The 14,326-nt window shown below is 48.6% G+C and overlaps 1 protein-coding gene across 1 annotated transcript in view; it reads right to left on the bottom strand.

Moving 5' to 3' along the window:
* Nucleotides 1-10,110, bottom strand: part of SLIT3 (slit guidance ligand 3) — a 598,525-nt gene extending 588,415 nt beyond the window's left edge. The window contains exon 1 of the mRNA XM_049109434.1: nt 9,446-10,110. Within this exon, the coding sequence (XP_048965391.1) occupies nt 9,446-10,110 (665 nt within the window). The remainder of the gene's footprint in view (nt 1-9,445) is intronic.
* Nucleotides 10,111-14,326: the final 4,216 nt, after the last annotated feature.

Here is a 14,326-nt window from a genome sequence, read left to right as displayed (position 1 = left end):
GGACTCCACACCTCGTAGACTAGCCTGAGTCAGGGCATACAACTAATTCTAGAGCACAGGGGAACAAGGAGTGGGTATGCCAGGTAGTAGACAGGAACTGGGGAGGCCGAAAAACTCAAGAGGGAGTCAAGGTGGGTGGTTCAATGTGCTGGCTGACTTTCAGGAACCACAATCCACACGACTGCCAAGTGCAGAATGAATCAGGGGTCGAGAACCCAGACTGGTGTTTCGGACAAGAGGAGTCTAAGCCCACACAAGCAGTGATAAGGCTGTGAAAAGTGAAGTCATATTTACTATTTACTCCATCCAGGATGCATCATATATATGTCCTGTTCTACCAGGACACGATCTCAGAGTAGGGGAACCCAAAGATCATGGCTGAGAGAAATCAAGTGGTACATCTAACTGGAGGGGAAGGCAATCCCTGCAAAAATTTAAGCAAATACTTGTGAAGGAAAATACTGGTCAGGAAGCCTTGTCAGAATTCTTTTTAGAGGGTTTATCCCCTCAAATCCAGAATAAAAATAATAATTAGCCACATAACCATAATGATACTTTTCTTCAGACCTGACCTAATGGCTTCTTCTCTATATACCCTTGTTAGATGAATCTTCCTAAAGCACAGTTCCTATCATTTTAAATTGGGCTTAGGCTTTCTTTTGTTCCATGTAACTATGAACTTCTGCAAATCTGTACCACATTTCCATTACTATCTATGGGAACCCTATTCATCCTTCAAGCTCCAATTTGAATGCTGACTACTCCCCCAAACTGGACATGATGGTTGTACCCCCTACTGTCCAGAACACAGCACTAAAGATTAAACATTAAACATGTGCTCACTGTTTCAATTGGGACTCATTTTTTCCTTCTTTTCTCCTTTCTCTTATTTGAGGATTGGGTTTGGAAGACAAGAAAGGGGGCTGACTTCAAAGGTTTGTTGAGGAATGGCATGATCAGTGAATGGAGCACAGACCTGACACACCAGTCAGCCTGAATGAGCCTTGATTCTACTGCTCCAACCCGGGAAAGTTACTTCACCTCTCTTAGTTTCCTTATCTATAAAATGAGGACAGGATGAGTCTCTGCCTTGCATGATTGTTAAATTAAGTAAGAGAAAGTGTCTAAAGAAAGGATGAGAGCAGTGCCAGGCACAATGAGGGACTTAATAAACAGCAGCTGTTGCAGTGGCGGTGATTGTTGTTGTCATTATCATCATCATTGTTTAGAAATTTGGGGAGAGTCTGTGCACCTCTATGCTTCACTCCCCATCACGTTCATTCCCAGCATTACTCAAGCAAATGTGCTGCTCTGTGCCAATGGGCACCCAAGACATTACAGAAAATCACTTTGCAAGAGTGAGGCTTCTCAGTGGAGCTCTGCTGCTGACAGAAGAGCCCAATTTCTCAGACTACAATACTTTACAGGAGAGAACTTGTATACACATGCACACGCACACACACATACACACACATCCCATCTCATCCCATGCTCATGAGGCTTTTGGCACCAGCCTAATAGGACAAGCAAGAATGAAGCTCAAGTCACAACTGAAAGTGCTATGAGAAATCAAGACTTTATAAAATATTTAACAAACAGAGGAATTAAGATTAATAGGAAATCATTCCAGAGAAAATATGAACAACAGAACCCCAGGGAAAGGAGATGCTACGGGCCAGTAAGATCTCAACATTTCTATCCATCCCAGCCAGAAAGAAGAGGACAATATATTCATGTAATCCACATCCCAGCCATAGAAAGACTTTAAACAAGGAGAGAGGACTCCGTTACATTGACAACCTGGATAAAGATCCATAGGGCAAGCTCAGGAGCACTGCAGAGGGAGTGGGGGAAGGAGTGGTAACACACTAGATGAGAGAATCGAAACAGAAAATGTTGCTGAAAAGCTGATGAAATTAAACTATTTGCCAAAATTTAATTAGGATAATGCAAAGTGTTGGACTCCAACATGTCAATTGCACAAGTCTGGGATGGGGAACACAGGATAAAATAGCAACAGGGCAGAGAGCCACTGGGGATGCAATGAACAGTCTGGTGGAAATAAGCCTACCCAGAGGTGTGGTTGAAGTGAAAATGCCCCTTTAGGATGTTGACAGAAGTCCAGATAGCAGGGAAGTAGAAGGATTCATTCTAACTAATGCAAACAAAGAAAACTGGTACCTATTTGGAGGAAGAGAAGTGGGAATAGGAAGAGGGCCTGTCTCAGAGTCTAACACACACAGAATAGTTGAGGCAATTATAAAAATGTATGGAAGAGAGAAGAAGACTAAGATAAGTGGGTAGTGAGAAACACGACAGCAGTAACATTTTTGAAATCCTACCATTTGGAAGAAGGATTATACTTGCTCTGTGTAACAACAGTCAGGGGGAGATAAGTTCAACCCCCAGGCAAAGAAAATTTTCTTGTTAAAACTGTATTCTAGGGATCCCTGGGTGGCGCAGCGGTTTGGCACCTGCCTTTGGCCCAGGGCGCGATCCTGGAGACCCCGGATCGAATCCCACATCGGGCTCCCGGTGCATGGAGCCTGCTTCTCCCTCTGCCTGTGTCTCTCTGCCTCTCTCTCTTTCTCTCTCTGTGACTATCATAAATAAATAAAAAAAAAATTAAAAAAAAAATAAAATAAATAAAACTGTATTCTAAAGTGGAATAAATTGCTTTAAGAAGAACGGAGTTCCTCCCCACTAGATGTAATCAAGCACAGGAGAATGACCACTCACTCTCTCCAAAACTGCTGGTGGAAGATCAAACTGCACATGGTTAGAACTTGAACTAGAGGAACCCCTTCAACCCTGACAATCTACATGGTTTCAAATCAGGCTTTGTCTTGAACAATTCCATAGTCAGTAAGAATTATGATAAGGGGGACCCCTGGGTGGCGCAGCAGTTTGGCACCTGCCTTTGGCCCAGGGCGCGATCCTGAAGACCCAGGATCGAGTCCCACGTCGGGCTCCCGGTGCATGGAGCCTGCTTCTCCCTCTGCCTGTGTCTCTGCCTCTCTCTCTCTCTCTCTGTGTGTGTGTGACTATCATAAATAAATAAAAATTTATTTAAAAAAAAAGAATTATAATGATAAGGGTACCAAGAGTACTCATGGAAGATACATTGTGATCTGGACAGTCCATGTGAGTAAATTCAATAGGAAGGGGGTATTTTTATTATTCCTACATTACAAATGAGAAAACTGAGGTCACCCAGCTGGTAGGCACAGAAACCAGGAGCGGACCCATCTAGTTCTGAAGTCTATGTCTTTACCCAAAGGTTGTTATTTTTCCTACCTCCTTATCCACTCACTATTGAGGTTCAATCACACACTCCTGATGAATGTTTCCCAGGGAATGGTGTATCAAATATAGTGCTGGCGACAGAACTACAAAGACCACAGTGAGTGGGAAGAAAAGTACAGCCTTTGGCAGACCAGCAACAGCAGTACTTACAAAACACAATCCAGGTCTTCAGAATAGAGAAGCAGAAGATTCCCATTATAAGCACTTCCCACCTGGACAAGGCTGATTTAAATTTAAGGCTGGAGGGATCCCTGGGTGGCGCAGCGGTTTGGCGCCTGCCTTTGGCCTAGGGCGCGATCCTGGAGACCCAGGATCGATTCCCACGTCGGGCTCCCAGTGCATGGAGCCTGCTTCTCTCTGCCTGTGTCTCTGCCTCTCTTTCTCTCTCTGTGACTATCATAAATAAATAAAAAAAATTTAAAAAAAAATAAATTTAAGGCTGGAGAATGATAAATAATAGAGAGTCCTGAAAACTCAACACCATATACCCTAGCAGAGTACCCTCTGCATCTATCCTATCTGAAACTAGTAATGGTCTGGAAAAGCCTCCATGCCTTGGTTTTTTTTTTTTTTTTTTTTTTTTTCCCTTTTCAGAGTTAGTTCTAAAAAGGGTTAAGACCACCTTACATAATGAGGGTGGAGCATACTAGTAAATACAGCTGTTTCAAGTAAAAGCAGTAACAGAGGCAGACACGGGAAGTCAGTAAAAGGTATTTAGGGAAAGACAGAAGGAATGAGCATTGAAAAAAAAAATGTCAGGGCCAAATATTCCCCATGAAAATCCAACCCCCCAAAATAAATAAATAAAATGCATTCCGTATTTAAATATACCACAAAGCAGCACGCCCATGGAAAAGATATAAACCACTTCAACCATAATCCCCTTTTTATGGAACAGAGGCCAACCTGGGCTTAGCTAGAGAGGAGAGGGAGGGGACCAGGCACGAGTTTGCTGGGCACAGTCTACATGCAGGCGAGGAGCTTGCCTCGATGGGACACATTGAGAGTAGGCATCTCAAACTTTCCAGCTGGATGGAGCCTGAGATGAAGAAATAGAAATGATAGCCATGGTCACCACTATTAATAGTTGATGGAGGCCTAAGTGCCAGGTACTGTGTTAAGCACTTCCTGTTCACTATTTCTTTTCTTTTCTTTTTTTTTTTTTTAAGATTCTATGTATTTATTCATGAGAGACAGAGAGAGAGAGAGAGAGAGAGGCAGAGACCCAGGTAGAGGGAGAAGCAGCCTCCATGCGGGGAGCCCGACGCGGGACTCGATTCCAGGACCCCGAGGATCACGCCCTGAGCCAAAGGCAAGACGCTCAACCACTGAGCCACTCAGGCGTCCCCCTGTTCATTATTTCATTTGATTCTCCCCAAGAGGAACATTTACAATGCACACTTGACAGGTAAGCAGTAGCAGCTGGAGAATCAAAGTGCCAGGCACTGTGCTGAGTGCATTACATGGTTTGTCCCAGGCCACGTTCACAACATGCTTACAGGGCCAGTGTGATTTTCATCCCTATATTACAGCTGTGGAAAGAGGGTACAAAGGCGTTAAATAGACTACTGCCCAGAAGACTGGAGTAATTTGCCCAGGGCGCAACAGCAAAGATATAACAGAGCCAGAATTCAAACCAAAGCTGTCTGTCTCCAGAGCCCACAGCCTAAACTAGTAGGCATGGGGTTCTGAAACCTTGCCACAGCCCACTTGGTCCATGCAAAAGATTCCATGGCTCTCAGATCTACCATTCTCACTTTCCAGGGGAGGAAGAACTCAGTGACAACAAACAGAACTGGAGAGAAATAAAATAACAATAAAAATGCAAAAAATGCAGAAATATACAAGACCCAGATGATCTGCAAAAGCAAAACTTAATAATGATCCTACAAATACATCAATTAATACAAGAAGAGCAGCAATCAAAAACCACAGAGAGCACAGGATGATGCTGATGAGTTCCTGATTAGAAAGGTCTACAGTGAAGCGTTTGGGATTTCTAGCTCTTTTCAGGGGCATGTGCACAGTAGGAGTTTTGCAAGGTTGCTAAGCAATGCCTGGCAACCAGACTCCAGAGTGGATCACTCATTAGGAGTTCTTGGTAACTCTAGTAAGGCAATAATTTTAGTTCACAAAAGCCAAATGTTAGAAATCCTTAATAACTCACATAACAGATTACTAGTAAGTTGCCTTTGGCCATACATAAAAAAATGCAAAACCATAATCGCCCATCTTTCACTTGTAAGAACTAAAGAAAACCTTGTATTTTTGAGACTTATTCATTCAGTCCACACATTCTGGTTGAAAACCTACTATGTGCCAAGCACTGCTGTAGGCACTGGGGAAGAGGACCATACAGGGAAATCTATTCATACTACACTAGAATTCTACTTTCAGGAAAATGAGGCCCAGAAAGGCAGAGCAATCTATTCAGTTGCACAGCACACTGGAGGCAGGTGCGCTTAACTGCTCACATCCAATCCACAGGTTCACCAGGAAAGCAGTGTGCTTCTCTGAAAGGCCACATCACCATGGGTGGCTCAGAGAGGCCCCACAATTCACCAAACTGCCCCTAGTCCTCCGGGCTGGTTCTGAGGCTAAGAGTACCAGGATGCAGGGCTTGGCCATGGAGCATCTTGGCAAGTCTCCCACTTGACCTGGAGACCTCTGTGGTCAAGTGAGGGAAAGCCTGTGACATGGTGTCGGTTTTTATTGGACCTAACCACCGGCGAAGCTTGCCATCAGCTGGAGCGATGGAGAAAATTAAGTTACCACATTCTCACGTTTCAGCCTTTTGCCCGTTTTCCTTCGCAAACAGGAAATGTTTATTTAAATACAGCAGTCTCCAGCATGTTCCAGAGCCAAGTGAAAAACCAAAGATGTCCACTCTTGCCCCACTCCACTGTTCAGGCCACCACCTCACCGCGGGTGAGAAGTAGGCCTCTGCTTGCCTTTAGGCAGCACAGGGAGAAGGGGCCCCTTGTGAGAGTTCGTTTTCATCTGTCTCCTCTTATTCCAGGCTGAGATTGTGGTTGGAGAAGAATTACATCTGTGGGCTCCTTTTGTACTCAGAAGGGTAAATGCGACATCTGTTTACTCTGTGCTCCATGGTAAATGTTTTGTTTCAGGCACCACCATTCACTTCCTCTCCTCTTGTCCTCTATCTTTGCTGCACGGATAATAAATTACCCTGAATTCTCCCCTGCGTTTATTTAGCTTTCTTGTGGGTGTCACCTCCTCATTGAAGGAAAAAAAAATTGTCAGTAGTTTATAAACGACAGAGAGTTTCTCTTTCTGTGTAATGTGCTGACATTATGGAGAAGAAGCTGGAACACAGACCCCAAACTCTGATACCAGCTTAATCATGAACAATCTAACAGGCCCCACTCCAGGCCTGAAGCAAAGCCCAAATGGTGACCACATTATCCCCATGCAGATTTTCCTTAAGGGGTGGCACGAGCAGATGAGGCCTCAGAAGTCAAAAACCCCCAGAGAAACAATCACACACACACACACACACACACACACACACACAAACTCTCTCTCCTACAGAAAAGCCTCTCTGGGAGGTCAAGTCGCAGGAATGGAGAAGGGAGAAAATGCTTCTCCTTTGTTATAAAACACAACATAAACATTAGAGATCAGGAAACTGGATTTTAGGAAGGTCCCGAGCATGTGATGCCAATGCTGACAGGCCATACGCGCCCCCATGAAGAAATGAGTCCTGGGGAGTTTCAAAGGCTCACTAAAGGAAGTTTCCTTCTGTCCTCTTGCTTACATTCTTTAAGTTGAATTGCTGGTTTTCTTCTGTATATGCAATGATTTTATATACAGTTACTGGAATGCAGTAGATGTTCAAGTAATGTTTGTTGAATGAATGAAGAAAGAAATGAATGAGAAATTCCTCACCAGAGAAATCTTTCCCATAGCTTAGAAATGCCAAACATACCCCCCAAGAGTTTGCAGAACTCAATCGTTCCATCTGAGTTGACTGACAGAGGATGAGAGGTGGTGAAGGATGGTTAGAGGGGTGCTCCTCACCCCTGCAGCACTCCTGACCAAGCTTTCTTCTAGAGGCTGCACACTCTCCTTGGGGAGGTAGAAGATCAGAATGAGGAGTCAGCCTTGGCAGCTGTGTCCCTCCATTCACATCAGTCAAAGAGGCACCAGTGACTGGAACCAAGGGGGATGAGACTCAAATGCTGAAGACTACTTCCCACTCTGCCAATGCCTGTGAATGACCATGACTGCAGCAGGACCCCATGGGAATGCCCAGGACTTAATCTCCACCCAGTTTCTCCAGTTGTAGAACAGATGGGCAGTTCCAAGCTGCCTGGGTCTCCTAGGGAAGGTGGGTGGGTGGCATGTTGGCAGTGCTGTGCCTGTAGCTTCAGAAGACTTCCTACATGCCAGCAGGAGAAGAGCCCACTCTCCTTGGTTTCCCAAACATGTGCCATGTTTTCGAGGATGGAGGAGAGATTGTCTCAAGACTCCAAACAGGAGAGCTAATGTCATAGCAAGCTGAATGTTTGCAGGGTCTACCTGAAGCAGTAGCTAGGGCAGCCTATTTCTATGACCCGAGCCCAGTCAGAACCCTCACAGGACCGTCTATTTACAGATCTTGGCCCAAACTCACCCTTGTTCCAAAAATGGCTAGCAGAGTGGTAGATATCCAAAAAATGCCGCTACAACAAATTTTTAACTGGTACTGTAACATTTAAGGTCTGAATTAAGCTGTGGACACTTGGATTGTGGCTCCTTTATTGCAATTAACTTGCTGCCATTATCTTGGACAAGTCATTTCAAATGTCTGAGCCTCCTTTTCTACATATGTTAATGAAGGTTCAGCTCCAACACTCTAGAATTGCATGAACACGCAGAATAACGAATGCACTTGAAAAAAAAAAAAAATGTTTTGAGTCACAGGAAAGCTCCAGGAAAAAGGAAGGCAGTTCTATTGAGTCTCTGCCCAGGGACACATGGGGTTCGAGGAAGAGAAGTGGAGTGACGGGAGGTGATCAACAGGAATAACACTCTCTAGGACAATTCATTCAGTCTCATGCCACTCTCTTTCGGCCTAAAGTCAAGAAGGCAGACTGGAAGACCCAGTGCGCCCATGGCTAAAATGGGGAGCGAGACAGAGAGAGAGCAAGACATGGGGAAGTCCATTACGCTCGAGCAAACCCTCACCCACTTCTGGGCTGTGTTCCCAGGCCGGTTCCAACCCCCTCCACCATGTCTCCCTCCTGCGGGCTGGGAAGAGCCCACCCTCGGAGTCCAAGTTTTGAATTTGGTCCGAGGATCAAAATGATAAATGTTTCCAAAACGTTGACATATGAAAAGTAAATATTTGGTTGCACAATTGGGGTTAAAACGAGGGTCAATCCACCCCACTCTCCGAACGCCTCTCCTCTCGCTGCCAAACCCAGGATCCGAGGCTGAGTGCGGTTTGTAAGATTATAGCGCTCGGTCTCATTTAAAGGGCTGTCAGCATTTCCATTCCCCGGCCCCGTGTGGGGAGGCATCTATAACCGAGCCATAAAAAATTCACCCCGGCTGCAACTTGGCATCTGCGAGGCTGCGCTCCAGGCAGGGCGGGCTCTGCAAGCGCCCGCTCGGAATTCGTCCGGTCCCTGCGAAGTTGGACCTTCGCACACGCTCCCAACTTCGCTCGCAGGGGCAGCCAGAGTGGCTCACCCCAGTCCGGGCCCCCCGGGGCTGGGGCCCTTGCGCCCCGTCCCTCTCGGCCTGCGCTTCGCCCCGTGCCGCGCGCGTGAGCGCGGGGCGCGGACCCTCGCCTCCCCGTAAGGCCGCGCCGGCTGCGGGGCTCGTCCTCGCCCAGCTTCCCGCCTGCGCCGCCGGACGCTGTCAGCGGGCCCGCGTCGGCGCCTGCACCCCGAGCAGCCCTGCTCCGCCGTGCCCGCCCGGCGGGGCTTCCAGAGCTCTGTCCCTGGAGCGGCGCGACGCCGCGGACCCCAGCTCAGGAGCGAGGGCTCCGGCCCGGGGCGGGGGACGGCAGCGGCTGCACCCGGGGCGGCCGAGCGGGGAGGCGCGGGGGCGCGGGGGCGCGGGGGCGCGGGGGCGCGGTCTGGCGGCCGGGGCCCCTCGGCGGGGCCGGGTGGGTGGCCGGGGTACTCACAGGCGCTCGGCGTTGCGGGGTACGCCCCGGGGAACCGCCCGGAGGCCCAGCCCGTGGCAGTCCACGCTGGCGGCGGAGCAGGTACACTTGGTGGGGCAGGCGGCGGCCGGGGGCCACGGCCCGCTCAGGACGCTCGCCAGCGCCAAGGCCAGCGCCAGGCGGGCGCGCGCGGGGGCCATGGTGCGCGGGGGCCCGCGCCCGGGGGAGGCCGCCTCGGCGGGGCAGGACGCGCGGAGCCCGAGCGGCCGGGGGAGCGGGCGGCGGGCCGGGCGCGGAGGAGGAGCGAGCTCGGCGCTCAGGCGCACGGGGCGCGGGCGGAGCGGGGCGCGCCGGGCGGCGGCGGCGGCGGCGGCGGCAGCTCCATGCGCGGGGCCGGCGCTGCCCCGCGGCGCATCGCTCGGGGCGCCCAGGTGCCGAGCGCCTCCCGGCCCCGCGAGCCCGCTGCCGGGGGCGCGGGCCAGGTCGGCGAGCGGAGGGCGAGCGCGGTGCGGCGCGGCGCCCGGGGACGTCCGCCGCGGGGCTGAGCTGCGGGGCGCGGCGGCCGGGGCTCGGGGCGGCCGGGGAGCGGGCCGGCTCTCGCGCTCTCCATTCACTGAGCGGGGCAGACACCGGAGACGCGGGGCCCACCCCTCCCGCCCCCCAAAAACGCCAGCTCCGCCTCCCATTGGCTGCGCCGCGCGTCATGTCGACTAAGTTGGGAACTTTGCTGGAGCGACCGGGAGCCGGAGGGGAGGAGGCAGGGGATGAGGGAGAGGGAAGGAAGGGGCTCAGCCCGCAGGGCCCCGGGAGTGAGGCCCGTCCCCTCCTCGGCCGGCGGCCGAGGCTTGACCAGGCTGGGGGCACGTTTTCCTTGCTCTGGCGCCGGGCGAGGCGCTCTGCTCGTGTGCTTTCCTTGGGCCCCAACACCGTCCTGCAGGGGGGCATCTGAGCACCCCGTTTTACAGATGAAGCGAAACTCGAGGGGTAGAGCGACCTGCCGGAGGCCACACCCACGGCTGCTAGGTACCCTAAGCCGCAGCGCTCATGGTCACTCCTGGGCGCCGCGGCCCGTGGAAGCTGGGCCCTCAACCCCTCTACAAACATCCTCAAAAATTCCACCTCATCTTGGCCAAGATCCTCAACTTCTTCCCAAAGGACCTATTGTATTGACACCAACAGACCTCACAGTCACACGTGTCACATAAAATGTTTGTCCGCGTCGTTCTGGTCTCTGCTGGCAAACCCTACACCCAGGCCTGCCCTGCTCTGCCCAGACCCAACGCGAGCTGCGCTGCTCAAAGTAGTGACGGCAGCCGGGACGTGGACCCCTGCATGGACAATGCCTAATCATAGTCAGCGTCTGCTTCCTGACTGGGTGACTCGGGGCCATTCATGTCACCTCTGAGCCTTGGTTTCCTCAAAGCAAGGGGCCACAGCTCTGTCTGGGCCCCCCTCACCGGGTTGCTTGGAGCATCAAAGAAGAGAAAGTGTTTTTGCAAAACAGTGATTCGCATGTGAGACATCCCTCCTGCCCCCAGAGCCTTCATTCTTCCATAGCACTCTAAATTGGCCAGGTCTGAGCTTTTCCAGATGCTCTTGGGGAGGGGCGCGTGTGTTAGAGGCTCCATAAATAGTTGTAGGAATGATTTTGTTTGTTTGTTTGGAGGGAGATGGCAGGAACTGGAGGAAGTATTGCCCAGACTTCCTTGAGGTCTGCTCACAGTGGAAAAGTCTAAATGAGCCCCGAACATTCGCATGTGCATGCGTGCGCACACATACTTGTGCACACAGATGCTTATACTCAGGCTCTCTCACACACACACACACACCCATATACACACACTCAATCACATACACACATATGTACATGCATATTCTCACACCACACACAATCACACGTACCATACCACAATAACAATTATGCCACTGAGAGCTCTTTCCTTTTCTTTTATATAAATATGATTCTAATTCCTTCTACCTCATTTTCCTTCAAGGAAATTTTCAACGACTTGACCATATCCTGTGAATTTATAGTAGAGGTGCAGATTTTATTTTATTCTATTTAACATATTTTCAAAATCATAGCTCCAGGCACCCAACTGCACGTAGGTGTACACATGCATACACAGTCACACACACTTCAGCCCCTCCATCATTCATAAACACATTAGGTGTGATTTACTGCTGTTATTCTTGGGAGCAGCTTTCTATACAGATGCTGTTGTCATCGCCCTCTGGTGGCCATAGAGGGTGTATGCTCTGGTCCATAGGGTGACTTCAGCTTTTAAGAACTCTAAACATCCTTTCCTCTGAAACTTTCCTCCAAACCTTGAACCAATTTAGTACCAGGACTGAGGCAGATGAGAGAACTGGGCAAAGACCCAAGGGCACAAAAGCGTCTCAGACTGTCTGGAGCAGAAAAGAGTGGGGTTTTCTTTGTTTTCCCAAATGCACGCTAGAGCATGTTTTGCAATCCCTTTAGGCTGGGCCTGGATCTGTGCTCGAGCACAGTGTGGGGCTGGGGGTGGGGCAGGGACTGTGTTTTCCATTTAAGCTGTTGGAGGATTTCATGAGCCTGACTAGATCTTTAAGTGACTTCATAGGCATTCAAGCGTGCTTGCCTTTCCTTGGGAGAACACTTTAGAACAGAGCCTGGGAGTCAGCTATCCCTGAGGAAGAGGCAAGTGGAAGAAACAGGAGGTACACACAGGACATGGCCTTACAGAATCAGGGAGTGTGGCTGAAGCAACCTTGAAAATCACCTGATCCAGCATTTCTGCAAGTGTGTTCTGATGACTACTAGTTCTACATGTTTCTTCAAGAAAGTGGGGGAGGGAGTTCTTGGGCAAAAATAGGGTGAAAAATGCTCACTTTCACCACTCTTGGAGATTTGTATCACCAATGAGCATATTAAAGATTCCAAGAAGTCCTGCAGTAAAGAAACCAGTTTAAGGTTTGTTGAACCCAGTTTCCCAGTGTAGCTGACCCTTCTACATGCAAACTTAAAATTCTTTTGAAATTTTTGGAGAACACCCAATATAATTCAGTCCCTGTATTCAATAACATGGAAACTGAGTCTCAGAGAGGGAAGGGCACTGGTACAGGTTATCGAACTAATTAGTGCAAGAGCCAGAGGCAGGCTCCAGGGCTCCCAGTATCTAGAATTAGGCTCCATCCACTCTCTCCTACTGATTCTGAAGCATTACTCCTCTCAGAGAAGGATGAGTAAGTCCTTAGAAGGTCAGTTTGTTGAGTAGGACTTTTTATGTCTAAGCACCAGAGATGGCTTTTACACTTTGTAGTGTGATTTTCAAAGTTCCACATAAGCCTCTGGGGCCAACTTTTGGATTTTTTTCCTTTAGTTTTCTCTAGGTGTCTCAAAAGCAAACTGCCCACCCATCCTCCCCCAAGAAACCCACCTCAAATTTTCTCCCCCTCCTGTTTTCTATCTCTCAGTGGAAGTCACCACTATTTACATGGCTACTGTAATCAGTTGAGGTTTTCTGGTTGCAATAATAGAAAATAATTAACTGAACTAAAAAATAGTTTTTAGGAAGGCCTTTGGGTAGCATACAAAATTAAAGAGGAAGAATCTAAAGAAGGAAGTTTTTATTTTATTTTATTTTTTTTTTAATTTTTATTTATTTATGATAGTCACACAGAGAGAGAGAGAGAGAGAGAGAGAGGCAGAGACACAGGCAGAGGGAGAAGCAGGCTCCATGCACAGGGAGCCTGACGTGGGATTCGATCCCGGGTCTCCAGGATCGCGCCCTGGGCCAAAGGCAGGCGCCAAATCGCTGCGCCACCCAGGGATCCCAAGAAGGAAGTTTTTAAAAAGACGCAGACAAAGCAGGATCTAGAATCAAGCCCAAGCCCAAATTTCCAAATTCCCAAGATGCAAAGACTGGCTTCAGGCTGTGTGAATCACCTTATTAGCCAAAGAAGACAAGAATCTATGGATAACAATTCCCTGGAAGTTATACTCAGTTAGGCAGGAGGAAGCAGTGCTCTCAAAGGAAAACTAGGGAGCTGCTAGCTGAAAAAGCAGGGCAATGACAAGATGGCAAAACAGCACCAAAGTATCTTCCCTCTGTTTCACACCACAGCCATTTAGTTCGTGAGTCCCATTAATTCTTCCCCATGAGTATCACTTGCATCTGTCCCTCTTCATCTTTGGGCCTCCTGCTGTTGTTCAGATCCTGGTTTCATGCATGGCCATTGCTCATACCAACCTCCACATCAATTCTCTTCCTTTGTCTTTTGTTTCACCAATTCATCCTTGGCCCTGATGATCAAGGGATTTTTCTAAAACGCACACATGATAATGCAATTCTATATCTCATCTCCTCCCACTCTCCCACACCCACTCAACATCACTCCTGAACATTTTTCCTGGCTCTCCCCTATCTGGCTAGCCCAGAGTCAGTTGAGCTATCCATTCCAACAGGAAACCTTGCTGATCAAGTCTATTAGATTCATAAAGTCAGAGAATCTATAGAATCTATTAATTCCAACATTTATTATAAAAAATTTCAAACATACAGAAGTACCTAATTCATTTTTGCTTGATGCTTGATGCCTAGAGATGCAAATACATCTTTGATGATTGATGAATGACTAACAAGTATGTGAATGAATGATCTCTCCAATCACGTAGCTTATTTGACATTCTCTTGCTGCAGTTTTACTTATTTTGATCAGTGTTATTTGATCTTTTGGGGGAGGAAAATGAGACTACATTCTTCTAGAAACTTTGAGTGGGTTTTTTTGAAACCTATACACATTCCCTGCCCCACTCCCCATTATGGTATGTTTGTTCCCATCCCATTGTAACTTACCATTTGTGCTAGTCATTCTCCAGTGGATTTTCCAGATTGCTCCGCTCACCACCACCCTGTTCTC

Source organism: Canis lupus, chromosome 4 (assembly GCF_003254725.2).
Source record: "Canis lupus dingo isolate Sandy chromosome 4, ASM325472v2, whole genome shotgun sequence".
Lineage (NCBI taxonomy): Eukaryota > Metazoa > Chordata > Mammalia > Carnivora > Canidae > Canis > Canis lupus.
The sequence above is the reverse complement of the archived record's forward strand: the minus strand, read 5'-3'. Positions and strand labels throughout refer to the sequence as shown.